Consider the following 20,746-nt stretch of genomic DNA (forward strand, 5'->3'; position numbering starts at 1 on the left):
GGCGTGTTGTCGGGTTAACAGTCTGGGGAATTGAAAGACAGGTTAAGCAAGCACTCACGCACACTGTTATAATTAAAGCCTACTGCGCGCTTGTCCTAGTAACCTAATTTTCGTTCCTGTTTCCACTCGTCTGGCTGTTCTTCAGTGGGCTCACTCTGCCAAGTTAGCGGGTCATCCCGGTGTTCGAGGCACTCTTGCGTCTATTCGCCAGCGCTTTTGGTGGCCGACTCAGGAGCGTGACACGCCACGTTTCGTGGCTGCCTGTTCGGACTGCGCGCAGACTAAGTCGGGTAACTCTCCTCCTGCCGGTCGTCTCAGACCGCTCCCCATTCCTTCTCGACCATGGTCTCACATTGCCTTAGACTTCATTACCGGTCTGCCTTTGTCTGCGGGGAAGACTGTGATTCTGACGGTTGTCGATAGGTTCTCTAAAGCACATTTCATTCCCCTCGCTAAACTTCCTTCCGCTAAGGAGACGGCACAAATCATTATTGAGAATGTATTCAGAATTCATGGCCTCCCGTTAGACGCCGTTTCAGACAGAGGTCCGCAATTCACGTCACAGTTTTGGAGGGAGTTCTGTCGTTTGATTGGTGCGTCCGTCAGTCTCTCTTCCGGGTTTCATCCCCAGTCTAACGGTCAAGCAGAAAGGGCCAATCAGACGATTGGTCGCATACTACGCAGCCTTTCCTTCAGGAACCCTGCGTCTTGGGCAGAACAGCTCCCCTGGGCAGAATACGCTCACAATTCGCTTCCTTCGTCTGCTACCGGGTTATCTCCGTTTCAGAGTAGTCTGGGTTACCAGCCTCCTCTGTTCTCATCCCAAGCTTGCCGAGTCCAGCGTTCCTCCGCTCAAGCGTTTGTCCAACGTTGTGAGCGCACCTGGAGGAGGGTGAGGTCTACTTTGCCGTTACAGGGCACAGACGGTGAGAGCCGCCAATAAACGCAGGATTAAGAGTCCAAGGTATTGTTGCGGCCAGAGAGTGTGGCTTTCCACTCGCAACCTTCCTCTTACGACAGCTTCTCGTAAGTTGACTCCGCGGTTCATTGGTCCGTTCCGTGCTCCCAGGTCGTCAATCCTGTCGCTGTGCGACTGCTTCTTCCGCGACATCTTCGTCGCGTCCATCCTGTCTTCCATGTCTCCTGTGTTAAGCCCTTTCTTCGCACCCCGTTCGTCTTCCCTCCCCCTCCCGTCCTTGTCGAGAGCGCACCTATTTACAAGGTACATAAAATTATGGACATGCGTTCTCGGGGACGGGGTCACCAATACCTAGTGGATTGGGAGGGTTACGGTCCTGAGGAGAGGAGTTGGGTTCCGTCTCGGGACGTGCTGGACCGTTCGCTCATCGATGATTTCCTCCGTTGCCGCCAGGATTCCTCCTAAGTGCGCCAGGAGGCGCTCGGTGAGTGGGGGGTACTGTCATGTTTGTCATTTATTGTCATGTCTTGTCCCTGTGCTCCCCATGCTATTCGTTTCCCTCTGCTGGTCTTGTTTGGTTCTATCCCCTCTCTCCCCCTCCCCCTTTCACTCTCTCGCTCTCTCTTCTCTCTGTCGTTCCGTTCCTGCTCCCAGCTGTTCCTATTCCCCTAATCATCATTTAGTCTTCCCACACCTGTTCCCGATCCTTTCCCCTGATTAGACTCCCTATTTATTCCTTTGTGATCCGTTCCTGTTCCATCGGTTCCTTGTTTTGTATTCCATGCTGTGATTGCGTTTCGCCCTGTCCTGTCGTGTTTTTTGCCGTGATTGTGTATCACCCTGTCCTGTCGTGTTTTGTGCCTTCTTCAGACGCTGCGTGTGAGCAGGTGTCTCAGTTGACTACGGCCTGCGCCTACCCGAAGCGACCTGCAGTCTGTGGCCGCTTCTCCAGTTGTTTTCCCCTCTACTAATCTAGAGGATTTCAGTTATTCGGTTTTGAACATTAATAAACTCTGTTTCTGTTAAGTCGCGTTTGGGTCCTCTTTCACCTGCATGACAGTTTTGACAGGAAAGTGAAAGGGGGATACCTAGTCGGTTGTACAACTGAATGCCTTCAACTGAAATGTGTCTTCCGCATTTAACCCAACCCCTCTGAATCAGAGAGTTGCGGTGCAGAATGAAATATTTTTACTTTGTCAGTACAGTTATTGATTAGCTATCTGGACACTGAATACAACTGCTGGAGCTCTGCATCACCAACCGACAAAGTATCACTAACTAACCAATTACTGTGTAATCAAGTACTGTCCAAATATGCTAAAGTTACTAATAAAGATCGCTAGCTAACTTAAGGCTCAACATGGCTAACATGACCGTAGCTACGTTTGCTAACGTCAGCTCAATTAGCTAGCTAACATTAAGGTTATCTGTTGAAAAAACAAAGCTGGCTATACAGAAATGAAGATGTAGCTCAGCAAACACAGAGGCAGTTGTTGTATTTGCAGAAGTAAGTTAATAGATTGTGTGTGTGTTTACAATACAATTATTTAGCATCTAGCTACATAGATGGGTTGGCTGACAACATCATGAAAACGATGTGTGCGCTTCCATGGGGCAGAAATATTTGAGCTGTTCTCGCCATAATATTGTCTTGGTCTTTTACCAAATAGGGCTATCTTCTATATACCACCCCTACCTTGTCACAACACAACTGATTGGCTGAAAAGCATTAAGAAGGAAAGATATTCCACAAATGAACTTTTAACAGGGCACACACATTCAACGCCTCATGAAGCTGGTTGAGAGAATGCCAGGAGAGCGCAAAACTGTCATCAAGGCAAAGGGTGGCTGCTTTGAAGAATCTCCAATATAAAATAGATTTAAATGTGTTTAATGCTTTTTTGGTAACTACATGATACCATATGTGTTATTTCATAGTTTTGATGTCTTCACTATTATTTAAAAATAAAGAAAACCCCTGGAATGAGTAGGTGTGTCCAAACTTTTGACTGGTACTGTACATACTAACACCCTTGGGAAAGAGTGAAGTCATAGACAGGTTTGCACCTACAGTTTGATTTTGTTACATTTTTTATCTTTATGGGTGGACTAACATCCTAGTACTGTGTAATATAACTCATTTCCAAAAGCAAACATTGTGAATATTTAGTTGGAGAAAGGATTGTATGCTGGTATGTACATGTGTGTAATAGTGTGAAGTGTTGTTACTACAGGGGTGTTGGAGGGGGTGTATTTATTTTTTGTGTAATTCATTAGGTAGAAATATTGTCCTGTAGCTAATTGACCTTGGAATCTGTGATTTATTACCCCAAATATTCTAAAATCATGATTTTCAAGCATGTTTGTACATATTATCTGCAAAAGGTTGACAACCCCCCCCCACACAGTTATAATTCAAGCCTACTGCTAACGTGAGGTTATGCAGTTCAAACCTAATCCAAAAGTTGTCACCCCCCACTCTACAGTTATAATTCAAGCCTACTGCTAACGTGAGGTTATGCAGTTCAAACCTAATCCAAAAGTTGTCACCCCCCACTCTACAGTTATAATTAAAGCCTACTGCTAACGTAATAATAATAATAATAATAATATATGCCATTTAGCAGACGCTTTTATCCAAAGCGACTTACAGTCATGTGTGCATACATTCTACGTATGGGTGGTCCCGGGAATTGAACCCACTACCCTGGCGTTAATTCAAGCCTACTGCTAACGTGAGGTTATGCAGTTCAGACCTAATCCAAAGGAAGTCAACCTAAAATCCCAATCCTGCTATATTACATGTAACTACTAAAGTGTTTTGTGCAAAACATGCATTAGTGGTGTAGGCTGCCACCATTTTGAAACTGCACAGTGAGCGCAGCATGACAATCTCACATTAGTTAGCAGTAATGTCACCAACATCAACAAGAGGCTTTTTCTACTGACAATCAAATATTGGACATGGTTTATGAAAACATTGCAACAAAATTATGAATACTTTTTCCAACTATTTTTCTTCATGGAAAATTAAGATATAGTTATGCACTTGTAATTTGTACTTGCTAATAGATATTCCATGGGTTTACTGACTGGTTTACTGACCCCAACCCATTGAATTAATATTAAGAAGTGTTAATTATTAGGCGTCAGGAGAGCACAGCGCATGGAGGAAAGCAGTGAGATATGCAACATAGAGTTATGTTTTTGCAAAGTGTTCACGGCTAGCGTGCAAGGCCAAGAGTGCGGGACGCTTCATTATGGTCACGCAGAGATAAAATCCCCCCTTCCGGAGTTAGCCCCAGGTCTTCAGGGCTGAGACCCGGATGTTCTGAATGTCTAGTGACGTCTCTGATGTAAACTATATTTAGTCTCCAAATGTTTATTGATAACATAAATACATTTGCACAATGAGCTTTTTGTTGTCTCTCAAATACAATGTCACAGTTGTTGGTTTGCTAGCTAGTGAATTTGAGCCACACTAGCATTGACATGAAATCAGTCAAAACAAGACATGGCATCAAGACAAGATAAAACTAGCTAAAACGAGCCATCTATGATTCCCCAAATTGTTGGTAGCGATCTGACCATTCAGAATCATAACAAAGCACGGCTTCTGGCCCCATCGATGCGCGCTCATCATTTTTGTGACGTTGTCAGCCAACCCCTCTATAGGACTCTAGCCAAAGTAGATCACTATAAGAATAGGTGCCAATTGGCACACACATCACCAACTCAGCATAGCAGCTCTTTACAGAAAAGATGAGACGCCACTTTGTGTGTGACGACCTGAAAGACCATGAATCATGAATTCAAAGTTAGAAAGCTATTTATACTTACCTGGGTCACCTTTCATCTTTTTTTTAAGACATAGCCTACCTATTAATTGTAGCTTGTTTTCTGACTACTTCTGTGAAACTGGGCAGAATACTATATAATCTACCAATGACTGCTTAGTGACAATATGAGCCTATTTTTTTACTATGTCCCAAATGTCAAAAGTAGTGCACTACATAGGGAATAGGGGGTCATCTTATTCCTCATGTCCAATGCAGCATCCACTTCAATATACTGCACATCTTCCTGGTTTAAAGTGACATTCCTAGTCTTCTGAAAACCATACTGTACTTCCTGATTCCCTCTACAGGCTCATGAAATAGTCTAGCAGCACATAAACTGAGTCACACAATCACTGCCCTACTAGTCCCCATCACACATTTCATTGTTTTTAATGTTATTTTACCAGGTAGGTTGACTGAGAACACATTCTCATTTACAGCAACAACCTGGGGAATAGTTACAGGGGAGAGGAGGGGGATGAATGATCCAATTGTAAGCTGGGGATGATTAGGTGGCCAGATTGGGAATTTAGCCAGGACACCGGGGTTAACACCCCTACCCTTACAATAAGTGCCATGGTATCTTCAATGACCTCAGAGAGTCAGGACACCCGTTTAATGTCCCATCCGAAAGACGGCACCCGACACAGAGCAGTGTCCCCAATCACTGCCCTGGGGCATTGGAATGTTTTTTAGACCAGAGGAAAGAGTGCGTCCTATGGGCCCTCCAACACCACTTCCAGCAGCATCTGGTCTCCCATCCAGAGACTGACCAGGACCAACCCTGCTTAGCTTCAGAAGCAAGCCAGCAGTGGGATGCAGCGTGGTATGCTGCTGGCACGTGTCAACCTATTCCCTATATAGTGCACTACTGTCGACCAGAGCCCTATGGGGCCAGGTCAAAAGTAGTGCACTATATAGGGTGCCATTTGGGATGCAGGCAGTATGCCTATCAACCTGTGTAACCAATTTAAGTCTATTACTCTATATTTGGCAAATGAGCATGCATCAGGAGGAGGTAAAATTAGACAAACTCATTTGAAACACACCTGAAACAAATGTGGGCCAATTTGAAAACAGCGTGTCCATTTCTGGGAAGAAACAATAGCTAGGTCTAATGCTGAGGTGCTGGTGACCAAGGAGGTGTAGGCTACTTGACAGACTGTCAGAGCAGTCTACTCACAGAGGATGCATCTCAAATGGTACTCAATTCCCTATATGGTGCCCTACTTTTGACCAGGGCCCATAGGGCTCTGGTCAAAAGTAGTACACCATGTAGGGAATAGTGTGCTATTTGGGATGCATCATTAGCACACACATATTCTTAGCATACACAGCCTAGCTTATTTAAAGGTGCTGCTGCTCTGCATCAAATCAACACGTTCTTCTCCTCTCTTATCCGTCAATAGGTCTCTCTCTCCCTCTCTATTTCTCTCTCTTTTATCTGTCAATGGGGCTGTGTAAACACTGGAACAGAGGTCTCAGGGTTCATCACTTGAGAAAATTACATTCAAGATAGCTAGCAGTGTTATTATGGATAATTTCAACTTTCAACATGTCGTAGAGAGCAAAGGTTAGAGGACAAAGGTTACTCTTTATTTGTTGTATTTTGAATGATTTTAGCATTTTCCATTACGTTTTCCAAACTTTTTACATCAGTTTTTCCCACTTAACAATTCCAACGCATCTCCATGTAGGCCTAGTAATTATCTTATCTTTCTACTGCGCAGTTATAATAGTATGTTAGATTTCTGCAACAACAATGCAACAGTGACCCACTAAACTGTAAGCCCAGGCACTTTGACTACCAGATTATTTCCCTCTATCTCTCATTGACTTAGCGTCCTGTCCAGGGGGTGTACTTGTACAACAAGCTACCTTACTACAGAAACAGGAGATAGGCTCCTGCTCTATGGGCTGTTCTGGCTGAGACTTACTTCTTTACTTACTTATTCATTGACCATCCTCTTTCTCTTCTCTCTGTGTCTCCACAGTAACAAATTACAACAATGTTGTGGAGGGCCAGTCAGACTCTGATGATGAGGACAAGCTACACATAGTGGAGGAAGACCCTGATGGTGACAGCACGCTGCCAGAAGACGCCTCAGTAGTATTAACCCAGAACGGTACAGAGACTCACCAAGACACCTGGGATGGAGGTGAGACTCTAGGCTAGAACATAGAATATGATAACTTTGTGTGTGTGTGTGTGTGTGTGTGTGTGTGTGTGTGTGTGTGTGTGTGTGTGTGTGTGTGTGTGTGTGTGTGTGTGTGTGTGTGTGTGTGTGTGTGTGTGTGTGTGTGTGTGTGTGTGTGTGTGTGTGTGTGTGTGTGTGTGTGTGTGTGCGTTCGTGTGTGGTTAGACTATACAGTACATACAGAACAATTACTTTTCAATTGTATTAATTTGTCTGATGCTCTAATCTAGAGCGATGTACAGTCAATGCATCAACTAAGTTTAGTAGGGAGAAAATATTGCATACGACAGTCATTGCCCTTCTTCGAAATAGCTGCTATCAGCAGAATCCGTGCCAGGAAGAGAAAAACAATTGCAGGTGTGAGTGCAAAAAACAGAACATACAACCACATTGCTGTTTCGTTTTTTTGTTAACATCTTTTCATTGACTTTAGAAACACACCAACTTCAACTGGTAATGACACTGACACATCAGGCATATTTAAGAGGTAGGACAACTACATTTACATTATCCTGCTCGACAAAGACTGTGGGCAACTTCAACTGGTAATGGCACTGACACATCAGGCATATTCAAGAGGTAGGACAACTACATTTACATTATCCTGCTCGACAAAGACTGTGGGCACCTTCAACTGGTAATGACACTGACATATCAGGCATATTCAAGAGGTAGGACAACTACATTTACATTATCCTGCTCGACAAAGACTGTGGGCAACTTCAACTGGTAATGACACTGACACATCAGGCATATTCAAGAGGTAGGACAACTACATTTACATTATCTTGCTCGACAAAGACTGTGGGCAACTTCAACTGGTAATGACACTGACACATCAGGCATATTTAAGAGGTAGGACAACTACATTTACATTATCCTGCTCGACAAAGACTGTGGGCAACTTCAACTGGTAATGACACTGACACATCAGGCATATTTAAGAGGTAGGACAACTACATTTACATTATCCTGCTCGACAAAGACTGTGGGCAACTTCAACTGGTAATGACACTGACACATCAGGCATATTTAAGAGGTAGGACAACTACGTTTACATTATCCTGCTCGACAAAGACTGTGGGCACCTTCAACTGGTAATGACACTGACACATCAGGCATATTCAAGAGGTAGGACAACTACATTTACATTATCCTGCTCGACAAAGACTGTGGGCAACTTCAACTGGTAATGACACTGACACATCAGGCATATTTAAGAGGTAGGACAACTACATTTACATTATCCTGCTCGACAAAGACTGTGGGCCTTATGGGCCCTAGTCAAAAGTTGGTGCACTGTAAAGAGACTAGTTGTGGTTAAGATGTCTTTTTAGGTGTGGTCTGTTTGAGGATGTGCTGTAGTATTGAAGATTGTACACATGGACTGGACACCTACATGACTGCTGGCAGTTTATGCACCATTGATGCTGTTGTCTGCGTGCACACACAAAACAATGCTGGGTTAAAACAACACAATTTGGGTAAATATTGAACAGAACACACATTGGCTTATATTGACTCAGCCAGTTGGGTCACAAACAACCCACTGTTTTCTTTAAGTTGGGTTGTTGATGTTGGCTTTTTGAGCTATGATCCATTTGCCTCAGATCAGAAGACTGGAGGCGTGGTTTAGCAGCGGTGTGGGTTTCAGATAGTTCTTTTTTGCCACCTGTGAGCATATGTACTTCCATTTAATCTGTTCTGTTGTGTTGTCAACACATGTTAAGGTTGAGCACTGACACTTTTATAGCTTTAATAAAGCTAACACAAGTGTCGAAGTTCCTTAAATACCTATGTATTTCCCTATGCTGGGATAGTTACCACTGTGTTTTGATATTTAAATAATTATAAATTGTATATGAAATATCTCATGTGCAAAAATATTGAAGGAACATTGAAATTTGCAGTGTACAAACTTAACACGATGAACATGAATGACATTAACTCTCACGGGTGGCCTACAATAACTATCTGAAAGCCACGCCGCAATGGGCCACACTTTTGGATTACCCAAACAGGGGCTAATTTAACCATCAGTTGGGTTTTTATTCACTTTCATGCTGAGTTGATCCAGCAGAGGGGTCTTTTTTAATGTAATCCATAGGCTATTTTCAGGAGAGAGTAAATGGCGTTCCTGTTCATCATGTTATGTTCACCCTGAGGAAGGCACAGGGATGCCGAAACATTGGTGTTTTACCCAATAGATACCCACTCCATAGTTTATACATATGGAGTGTACGACTCTCTTTGTTTTTATAGCTTACTGTTTATTCGCCATTAGCCAGCACCTCTCACTAAATAATTGTATCTGGGTGTGCGCCAGCTCATGCTTTTTGTGTTTGTGCACTGCAAAATTACATTTCCCTTCAATATTTTTGCACATTACATATTTGTATTTAAAATGAATGACATTGTATACCATAAAAAGGGGTAACTATCCCAACATTGGGATACACATAGGCACTTGAGGAACTCAAACCGTGCGAGGCTCATTAAGCTACAAAAGTGTCCGTGCTTAACCTTAACATGTGTTGACAACAGAACAGATTAACCGGAAATACATTTACTCTCATATGTGGTCAAAAATAACTATCTGAAAGCCACAATCCTATCAAGCTTCGCCTCCAGGCTTCTGATCTGACCCGGAAGATCATAGATCAATAACCCAACTAAGTGACCCAACTGGCTGGGTCAAAAATAACCCAACACGTGCTCTGTCCACTATTTACCCAGCTTTCTCTCTCTCTCTCTCTCTCTCTCTCTCTCTCTCTCTCTCTCTCTCTCTCTCTCTCTCTCTCTCTCTCTCTCTCTCTCTCTCTCTCTCTCTCTCTCTCTCTGTCTCTCTGTCTCTCTCTCTCCCTCTCATCAGGTAGAATAGATATGATGGTATTCGGCGGACACTTGCTGCCATCTTATTTACACACTTTCATACTGAAAAATGCTTGTCTAGTCCCACGTCTTGCATCAAATCAGTACTGCATTACTCAACTTTCCCCTGATACTGCAAATCTTCCTCACATAGACCCACAGAGGACCATGTTATATGTGATAGGCTGCATCCTGTTGTAAAGTAGTGCTCTATATAGGTCAGGGTTTCCCAAACTGGGGCCTGGGGCCTCCCAGGGGTGCACGTTTTGTTTTTTGCCCTAGCTCTACACGGCTGACTCAAATGATCAACCCTTTTAGGTTTCAATGTAAAACCCTCTGTGGAAATACTTCAAGATGGAACCCAAAAGGGTTCTACCTGGAACCATAAAGGGTTCTTCAAAGGGTTATCCTATGGGGAAAGCCGAAGAACCCCTTTAGGTTCTAGATAGCACCTTTTTTTTCTAAAAGCGTACTGTAATCCAGTGCCTGTGCCAACACTCGCCTTACTAACTCTGTCCATTTGGAAACAGTTGTGCACCCTGATCCCTCCACCTGCTCCAATACGTCTCACACAGTACGAGTGCCAAAAACATGCCTCACCCACCAAATCCCTCTTGCGCCAGTGTTGGTTCATCGTGAGAATATCTTGAGTGAGTAGGGATTTAGTAGCAGAGAATGCAACTAAAGCACTGACACTTTTTTCTCCTTCAATCTATTGGAATATGAGTCTTTCTGAAAATTGTTTAATAATAAAATGTATGTTAAGGGCATATAAAGGCATTTCTTCTGTAAAAAACACCTTTCTAGGAAATAATTAAGGTGAACATGATATCCTCTGTGAGTGTCCATTCTGTGTGCTGTGGGAAAGAAGAGAGATGGGAAGTTACTCCATTACGCTCTTGATTTCATATAGCCCCTGTTGGCTAGCGTCACCTGGCTTCCTGTGTGGTACTGTGAGCTGCCTGGGAGTACTGTACTCAGAGCCTGGGAGGACTCTCTCTCCCTCTCTCTATTTTCCTGAACAGATGATCTCTACTCTCCTCAGACAGGGCGGCTACCTTTGGGAGATATGTCAGATATTTTGTATTTATACAACAATTTAATGAGTTATCACTGTGCTTCATCTAATAGCACAACCAAATGTCCTGGATTGCACTAACCGAAAGGTTGCTGGTTTGACTACCCAAGCCGACCCGAGCCGACAAGGGTAAAACCTTTGCCTTTGAACAAGGCACTTAACACTAATTTTTGGTTTGAGATTTTGTGCAGATTATTATAGCAGTTGTGAAGATCTCCACAGACCTGCAGCCTTTACATGCTATCTTGAACATGCAGACTTTATATGATTACATAAGAGGACATTTAGTAACAGTGACCTCAGATTGTGGCCATAGATGTGTTAATCATTTTAAGGTCAAACAAATACGGTTACATTCGTTTGTAAGATTAACTTTAGGCTATTAAAAAATGTATATGAAATTGTGTTTGGTTGACATTGCAGACAAATATCAACATTCAAAGGAGATTATTATATATTATTTTAGTTTTAATTTCACCTGTATTTAACCAGGTAGGCCAGTTGAAAAAAAGTTATCATTTACAACTGCGACCTGGCCAAGATAAAATAAAGCAGTGCGACAAAAACTACAACACAGAGTTACACATAAACAAATGTACTGTCAATAACACAATAGAAACATTCATTTGCAGTGTGTGCAAATGTAGAAGATTAGGGAGGTAAGGCAATAAATAGGCCATAGAGGCAAAATAATTACAATTTAGCATTAACAGTGGAGTGATAGATGTGCAGATGATGATATGTAAGTAGAGATACTGGGATGCAAAAGAGCAAGCAGATAAATAACCATATGGGGATGAGGTAGTTGGGTGGGCTATTTACAGATGGGCTGTGTACAGGTACAGTGATCGGTAAGCTGCTCTGACAGCTGATGCTTAAAGTTTGAGAGGGAGATATTAAGTCTGCAACTTCAGTGATTTTTGCAATTTTTTCCAGTTATTGGTAGCAGAGAACTGGAAAGAAAGGCGGCCAAAGTAAGTGTTGGCTTTGGGGATGACCAGTGAAATATACCTGCTGGAGCGCGTGCTATGGGTGGGTGTTGCTATGGTGACCAGTGGGCTGAGATAAGGTGGGGCTTTACCTAGCAAAGACGTATAGATGACCTGGAGCCAGTGGGTTTGGTGACAAATATGTAGCGAGGGCCAGCCAACGAGAGCATACAGGTGGCAGTGGTGGGTAAGTTTATGGGGCTTTGGTGACAAAACGGATGGCACTGAGATAGAGTACATCCAGTTTGCTGAGTAGAGTGTTGGAGGCTATTTTGTAAATGACATCGCCAAAGTCAAGGATCGGTAGGATAGTCCGTTTTACGAGGGTATGTTTGTTGGCATGAGTGAAAGAGGCTTTGTTGCAAAATAGGAATCCGATTCTTGATTTAATTTTGGATTGGAGATGCTTAATGTGAGTCTGGAAGGAGAGTTGACAGTCTAACCAGACACCTAGGTAATTGTAGTTGTCCACATATTCTAAGTCAGAACCGTCCAGAGTAGTGATGCTAGTCGGGCGGGCGGGTGCGGGCCACCGAAAGAGTGTTGTATGGCATTGAAGCTTGTTTAACAGTATAACTTTAGACTGTCCCCTCGCCCATACCCGGGCGCAAACCAGGGACCCTCTGCACACATCAACAACAGTCACCCTCGAAGCATCGTTACCCATCGTTCCACAAAAGCCGCGGCCCTTGCAGAGCAAGCGGAACTACCTCTTCAAGGTCTCAGAGCAAGTGACGTCACCGACTGAAACGCTATTTAGCGCGCACCACCGCTAACTAAGCTAGCCGTTTCACATCCGTTAAACTCACCCCCTGTTTGACCTCCTCCTTTTCCGTAGGAACCAGTCATCCGGGTCAACAGCATCAATGTAACAGTATAACTTTAGACCGTCACCTTGCCCATACCCGGGCGCGAACCAGGGACCCTCTGCACACATCAACAACAGTCACCCTCGAAGCATCGTTACCCATCGCTCCACAAAAGCCGCGGCCCATGCAGAGCAAGGGGAACTACTACTTCAAGGTCTCAGAGCAAGTGACGTCGCCGATTGAAACGCTATTTAGCGCGCACCACCGCTAACTAAGCTAGCTGTTTCACATCCATTACACAAAGAAGGGCCAGATGTATACAGAATGGTGTCATCTGCGTAGAGGTGGATCAGAGAATCACCAGCAGCAAGAGAGACATCATTGATATATACAGAGAAGAGAGTCGGCCCGAGATTTGAACCCTGTGGCACCCCCATAGAGACTGCCAGAGGTCCGGACAACAGGCCATCCGATTTGACACACTGAACTTTATCTGAGAAGTAGTTGGTGAACAAGGCGAGGCAGTCATTTGAGAAACCAAGGCTAATTGAGTCTGCCGATAAGAATGTGGTAATTGACAGAGTCGAAAGCCTCTGCCAGGTCGATGAAGACGGCTGCACAGTACTGTCTTTTATCAATGGCGGTTATAATATCGTTTAGGACCTTGAGCGTGGCTGAGGTGCACCCATGACCAGCTCGGAAACCAAATTGCATAGTGGAGAAGGTACGGTGGGATTCGAAATGGTTGGTGATCTGTTTGTTAACTTACGTTGCTGCAGGGGGTACAGAGTTGTTGGCCGGGGTAGGAGTAATGCTTATTGAAGTTAGATTTATCGGTGGTGACAGTGTTTCCTAGCCTCACTGCAGTGGGCAGCTGGGAGGAGGTGCTCTTATTCTTCATGGACTACAGTGTCCCAAAACTTTTTGGAATTAGTGCAACAAGATGCAAATTCTTGTTTGAAAAAGCTAGCCTTAGCTTTCCTATCTGACTGTGTATATTGATTTCTGACTTCCCTGAAAAGTTGCATATCACGAGGGCTATTCGATGCTAGAACAGAATGCCACAGGATGTTTTTGTGCTGGTCAAGGGCAGGCAGTCAAGTCTGGGCTATATATGTTCTTAGGTCTACATTTTTTGAATAGGGCATGCTTATTTAAGATGGTGAGGAAAGTACTTTTAAATCGCAATCAGGCATCCTCTACTGACGGGATGAGGTCAATATCCTTCCGGGATACCCGGGTCAGGTCGATTAGAAGGCCTGCTTGCTGAAATGTTTTAGGCAGCGTTTGACAGTGATGAGGGGTTGTTGTTTGACCGCAGACCCATTATGGACGCAGCCAATGAGGCAGTGATCGCTGAGATCCTGGTTGAAGATGGCAGAGGTGTATTTAGAGGGAAAATTGGTCAGGATGATATCTAAGAGGGTGCCCATGGTTACGGATTTAGGGTTGTACCTGGTAGGTTCCTTGATAATTTGTGTGAGCTTAATGTCATCTAGCTTAGAGTGTAGGATGGCCGGGGTGTTAAGCATATCCCTGTTTAGGTCACCTAACAGTACGAACTCTGAAGATAGATGGGGGGGCAATCAATTCACATATGGTGTCCAGGGCACAGCTGGAGGCTGAGGGGGGTCTATAACAAGAGGAAACAGTGAGAGACTTGTGACCGGCTCGGAAACCAGATTGCACAGTGGAGAAGGTACGGTGGGATTCGAGATGGTCAGTGACTTGTTTGGTGACTTGGCTTTCGAAGACCTTAGATAGGCAGGGCAGAATGGATATAGGTCTGTAACAGTTTGGGTCCAGGGTGGTAATGTTAACATGCATGAAACCAATGCTTTTTACGGTTACAGAAGTCAACACATGAGAGCAGCTGGGCAATGGGAGTGGTGCTGGGGGCTGCAGGGCCTGGGTTAACAACTACATCACCAGAGGAACAGAGGAGGATTAGGATAAGGGTATGGCTAAAGGCTGTAAGAACTGGTCATCTATTGCGTTCAGAACAGAGTGTAAAAGGAGCAAATTTCTCGGCATGGAAGAATAGATTTGAGGCATTATGTACAGACAAGAGTATGGTTGGACGTGAGTACAGTGGAGGTAAACCTAGGCATTGAGTGACGATGAGAGCGGTTTTGTCTCTAGAGGCACCAGTTAAGCCAGCTGAGGCCACTGCATGTGTGGGGGGTGGGATAAAAGGGCTATCTAAGGCAGGGCTGGGGGCTCTACAGTGAAATAAGACAATAATCACTAATCAAAACAGCAATAGACAAGGCATATTGACATTCCAATGAGTAGCAATGGGTGAGTCAGGGAGCCGATTCAGTAGTCACTACTACGCTAGGCGAGCTGGAGACACAGCGATTCATACAGCTAGCGTGTCGGGGATAGCAGATGGGCCTTCGGCGATGTCACAACGGAAGAGACTGTTGAAACCACCTCGGACATTGCATCGGCAGACCAGTCGTGATGGATGGCCGGGGCCCCGTGTCAGCAGTAAATGGTCCAGGCCAATTGGCAAAAGAGGTATTGTAGCCCAAGAATTAGCTGGTGGACCTCTTCGGCAAGCCGGGAGATTTATTTATTTAACCTTTATTTAACTTGACAAGTCAGTTAAGAACAAATTCTTATTTACCATGACGGCCTAGGAACAGTGGATTAGCTGCCTTGTTCAGGGGCAGAACGACAGATTTTTCCTTGTCAGCTCGGGGATTCAATCTAGCAACCTTTTGGTTACTGACCCAATACTCTAACCTCTAGGCTACCTGTCACTCCAATGGGCCTAGCTCGAGGCTAGCTCAAGGCTAACTGGTGCTTGCTTCGGGACAGAGACGTTAGCCAGGAGTAGCCATTAGGATTGGAGCTAGCTAGCTGTGATGATCCGGTGTAAAGTTTCAGAGCTAGCGGTAGGAATCCGGAGATGTGGTAGAGAATTTAGAGATTTGTCTGCCCTAAATCCACCACCATCAAGCATCTTAGGAAAGAGATCCTCTGGCTGTTAGCAGGCGGCGAGAAAAGGAAAACCTGCTTAACACAATGAACACGAATGACATGTACACTGACCTTGCTGTAAACCAGGCAAACCGATCTGACTTTTAAATGCAAAGCTGTCAATGATTTGGGCGGTGTTGATCTAATTCAACTGCACGGCCACATGGGAGACCTGGCCACCCATCTATCTGAGAAGATCCGATCCAGCTATCAAGCAGCTTTGCCCCTCTTGAGACGGACCTACCAGCCCCGGGAGTCAGCACGAATCCTGAGCGTATACCAACAGGGGGGGTGGCACCCTCCCCCACGGCCACCACAGTTCAGCAGGTCATTTCCCCATCGGATCCCATCACTACCACCTGTCACACCTGCTCCCGCTCTCCCTCCCTGGCGTGCGAAGGAGAGAGGCTTCCCAGCATTACGCACTTCTGCCACCATCAGTACGCACACCAGCCTTTCCCCGTCACGCGCATCAGCGTATTATTGGACTCACCTGGACTCAATCACCTGTTTATTAACTCTCCAATACTTGTCAGTTCCCCATCTCTGTTCCCCACTGCTGAATTAATGCCCGTATGTCTTTGTATACGCGTGTGCTGACGCTGTTACGGTCCTGTTACCCATCTGTTCCTCATTAAATGTTGACTCCCCATACCTGCTTCTCATCTCCGGCGTCGGTGCTTATAACCACTGTGGGCAGCTCGATGGTGAGAGATTTCTGTAGACCGACAAAGTTCCACTGTCACCCAGGAGCCTGTGACCATGACATCAGCTCTTTCCTCCCCACGATTATGGCCAACTACTCCAGTATGTACACCATCGTTACCCACGTAGGTTTTAACAACCTTCGTTTTAGGCAATCTGAGGAACTGAGGGAGGACTTGTTATGCAGGTGAGTGAGGAACCAAAAGCGACTTAACAGAAACTGAGTTTATTAAAGTCCAAACAGAGAAAACATAATCCTCAATCCTTAACAGGAAATGTCCAAACAGGGAAAACATAAATCCTCTTAGTTGGGGAGAGTTGCAGGGCTTGCGGCAACAGACTGCAGGTCCCTTCGGGTAGGTGCGGGCCGTAGAGGATAGAGACACCTGCTCACACGCAGTATCTGAAGACGAGGCAGAATACAACAGAACGGAACAAGGGTACAGCAAACGGTAAACAAGAATCCGACAAGGACAGAAGCAGAAACAGAGAGAGAAATAGAGACTTAATCAGAGGGCAAAATAGGGGACAGGTGTGAAAGAGTAAACGAGGTCGTTAGGAGAATGAGGAACAGCTGGGAGCAGGAACGGAACGATAGAGAGAGAGGAATAGAGAGAGAGAAAGAATCCTAATAAGACCAGCAGGGGGAAACGAAGAGAAGAGAAAGCACAGGGACAAGACATGACAATACAATACATGACAGGACTACCATTTTTTTAAAGACCCACGCTCGCACAGGGAAGAGAATAATTATCTCTGGCCCCCTCCCGTTCTACCGAAGGGATTCAGAACGTTTGAGCTGACTCTGCCCTGAAAGAGTACCTGAAAATCCTTTGCAACGACAGGAATGTCTCATTTTGTGACAACTTTGATTGGCTTTGGGAGCAACCTGCACTTTCTAAAAGAGACGGGGTTCACCCTAACCGCAGAGGTTCCACGATTATTTCCAGCAACATCACAAACTGTTTTAGACACTGACAGACAGGGTCTGGTAGTGCTCCAGTTCTCCCTTTCAGAATAAGCAAACAGAGGACTTGGAAACCATATCAACTCCTGCAGAAATGGCACTATGGTTATTGCAAGTAATCTCATTTATGTTCCTTTAACTCTTCTAGTGAGTTTATACAAACCGTCATCTCCTACCATTCTGATAGATTGGAGACTGTCAGAAAACGTGTTTGTAACGTTAATAATTTGGTTGTTATTCCATTGGTTACGTCTAGGCAGACGCCCCAAGGCAGAGTGGCCCACACTCATTGAATATGGCACTTTTAAATATTAGAGCAATCACTAGTGAAACCTTTCTCGTAAATGAACTCATTACTGAGCACAAAGTTGATTGCATGTTACCCACTGAAACCTGGCTCTCTTCAAACTGTAGTTCAGACTCTAATTGAAGCCCCCCCCCCAGGACTACAGCTTTTCATACTCTATCAAAAAAGGGGAAAAGGGTGGAGGGGCAGCCTCTATTTTTACTAATGCTCTCAGCTGTTAGGACATTTCATTTGGCGACTTTGGGACTTTAGAGCATCATGCTATACTGTTTAAATGTCACACCTGTGCTGTCCATAACCCTGTATAGGCCACCAAAGCACTGCCCCACTTTCTTTACTGATTTATCTGAACTATCGTCTGTTGTCCTTGAGAACTATGATAAAAATCATTGTGCTGGGTGATTTTAATATTAATGTTGACAAAGAGACTGACTCCAAGGCCATTGTATTTATGAATCTTTTGAGCTCTATGGACTTTATCCAACATGTTTTAGTGGGCCCACCCATAACCGTGGCCATACTCTGGACCTGGTTTTTACCAAGGGGCTTTCTACTGTTGATGCTGCTTTATCTGATCACCACTGTGTATTTGTATCTACCTTGTTGCCATAGCACAGGTTAATACTGAATGCATTATTCAGAAACACTATCTTATCTCTGAAGTTGCTACAGATTTGATTGAGTTGAAGAACAATACTCCATCACCTATTCTGCCTTCCTCTTGTGGTGATTTCAGTGATAAGTTTAATAGCAAATTAAGGGCAACCATTGATGCCATAGCTACAGTAAAGTTGAAAAGGCCACATCCAAACGTATACCCATTTGGATGAGTGAAGAAACTAATAAATGATAGAGAAATTGCAGAAAGGCAGAGTGGGAGTGGGGAGTCAACGTTGCAGGTCCATTATGATACTCTGAGAGAGCAACTTGGCATATATAACAAGGCAATTGGAAATGCCACACTGGCTTATTTTTCAAACTTGATCATAATAATGTGAGAGTGCTCTTCTCAACCATTGATGGCCTGATAAATCCTAACCCCGCAAATCTATGTGAACTTTCCTCCACATCTAAATATGATGAGTTTGCGACATAAGATAACATAACAAACATTAGACCGGGTATAAGTCAAGCAAGACCTGATGAGAAGTTTGATGATATGTGCCCTAGTTTACCACGCAGAGGCACTATGGATTTATTTTCCCTGGTTGACATAGACATGCTCAGGAAAGTGATATCACTACTTAAGCCTTCTACCTGCGTTCTGGATCCTATCCCCACCACCTTCTTCAAAACAGGTTTTATTTTATATCTGAAGAAGTGCAAGCTATTGTTAATCCCTCCCTGTTCACAGGCACTGCATTAACAACTGCTATGGTGAAACTCCAAAAGAAAAGTCATCTAGATTCTCCAGCTCCAGTTGCCAGCCAATCTCCAACCATACAATCTTAAGCAAAATTCTGGAGAAATTGGTTTTCAAACACCTAAATGTTTTTTTTTAAAGTGCCAACTGTTTTTATTTTTCTGGTTTTCGGGCCCACCACTGCCTTAGTTAAAGTGGTAAATGATCTTAGAGCCAACACAGATGCCAAACAGCTCTCTGTCCTTGTACTTTTGGATTTAAGTGCTGCATTTAACACTGTTGACCATGATGTTCTTCTGGACAGACTGGAGAAGTGGGTTGGCCTCTCCGGGTCTAGTTTTTAAATGGATTAAGACCTAGTTTACTGGTCAATAGTTTTTTGTCTCCCTTGGTGAACATAACTCAAAGAAAATGGTTCCACAAGGTTCGATTTTGGGTCCGGTACTGTTCAGTTTATCAGAAAGCACAGCATTGATTTTCAATATTATGCAGGTGATACACAACGTTACATTTTTGTGTCACCAGAGGATTTTAGCTCCACGGATAAATTATTAGAATGTGTTCGTTTTTTAAATACTTGGATGGCTCGCAACTTCCTAAGCTAAATCAAGACAAGAATGAGGTAATTATTGTTGGAGCCAAAGCACAGAGAGAGAATCTGGCCGCATATTTTAATTCACGGGTAAAAAATATAAAACACCAGAGCTGTGTTTGAATACTAACATACTAACTTACTGTATACTACATACTTAATGAATATATACTACATACTATTAGTACATTTTAGTATACCGTAAACAAACAATATCCTTTCAGTTGAGTGTAGTAACGCTTCGCCTGTCTACTGGAAGTTGATGCTGTTGATATGCAACTTCTTGCTAGCTTGTTAGTATGGCTAACAAATTACTAGCTAGACATCTTACGACTTCATTAACAAAAATCCATTGAGAACGCACAAGAACAGTACCGCTTAGCTAATAATGACGTGAATAATCAACATAACATACCGGTACATACAAGCAACTGCTGTAATGCTATGCTAGAATATTGTGAAGTGAATTTTCTGAAGAACTATGTCCATTGCTTGTATGCTTCGTATTTTGGCGAATGTAGTACGACTTCTAGGAACTTTTGAAAGCCATTGGTCAACTGCAAAACATACAGAATGCTGCAGCACGGGTACTGATGGGTACTGACCAAGACCAGATCTCTGCACCGCCTGCCTGTGAGTTTTAACATTCATTTTAAGATTATTCTTTTGGTTTTTAAATCCTTCCACCATTATGCACCCCAATACATGTCAGACATGCTTTTAAGTTATGTACCCAATAGGTCCCTCAGGTCCTCTGGCACTGGCATTTTAACTATCGCAAAGCCTAGCACCAAAAACCATGGAGAGGCAGGTACTATGCACCCCAGACTCTGGAATAGCCTGCCAGAGAACCTGAGGGGGGCCAAAACTGTGGCCATTTTTTAAATAGATCTTAAAACACACCTTTTTGGCTTTGCTGTTCCTCAGGGTGCTTTTTTAGTCATTCAGTTTTTATTGTTATTCTTTAGTTTTTTATCCTCTTATGTTTGTTGTATAGTAAATATGTTTTTATTTGTTTTTTCCTGTGAAGCACATTGTGTTGCATTCCATGTCTGAAATGTGCTGTTTAAATAAAGCCTGATTTGATGATGACATAATCCTGTGGTTGAAATTTCACCCTC

The 20,746-nt window shown here is 43.8% G+C and overlaps 1 protein-coding gene across 1 annotated transcript in view; it reads left to right on the plus strand.

Annotated features, from left to right (window-relative positions):
• LOC124040648 (zinc finger E-box-binding homeobox 1-like) overlaps nucleotides 1-20,746 on the plus strand; it is a 110,830-nt gene that overhangs the window by 59,827 nt on the left and 30,257 nt on the right. Inside the window, exon 2 of the mRNA XM_046357729.1 lies at nucleotides 6,753-6,917. Coding sequence (XP_046213685.1) covers nucleotides 6,753-6,917 — 165 coding nt within the window. The remainder of the gene's footprint in view (nucleotides 1-6,752; nucleotides 6,918-20,746) is intronic.

This window comes from Oncorhynchus gorbuscha, linkage group LG08, assembly GCF_021184085.1.
Source record: "Oncorhynchus gorbuscha isolate QuinsamMale2020 ecotype Even-year linkage group LG08, OgorEven_v1.0, whole genome shotgun sequence".
Taxonomy (NCBI): domain Eukaryota; kingdom Metazoa; phylum Chordata; class Actinopteri; order Salmoniformes; family Salmonidae; genus Oncorhynchus; species Oncorhynchus gorbuscha.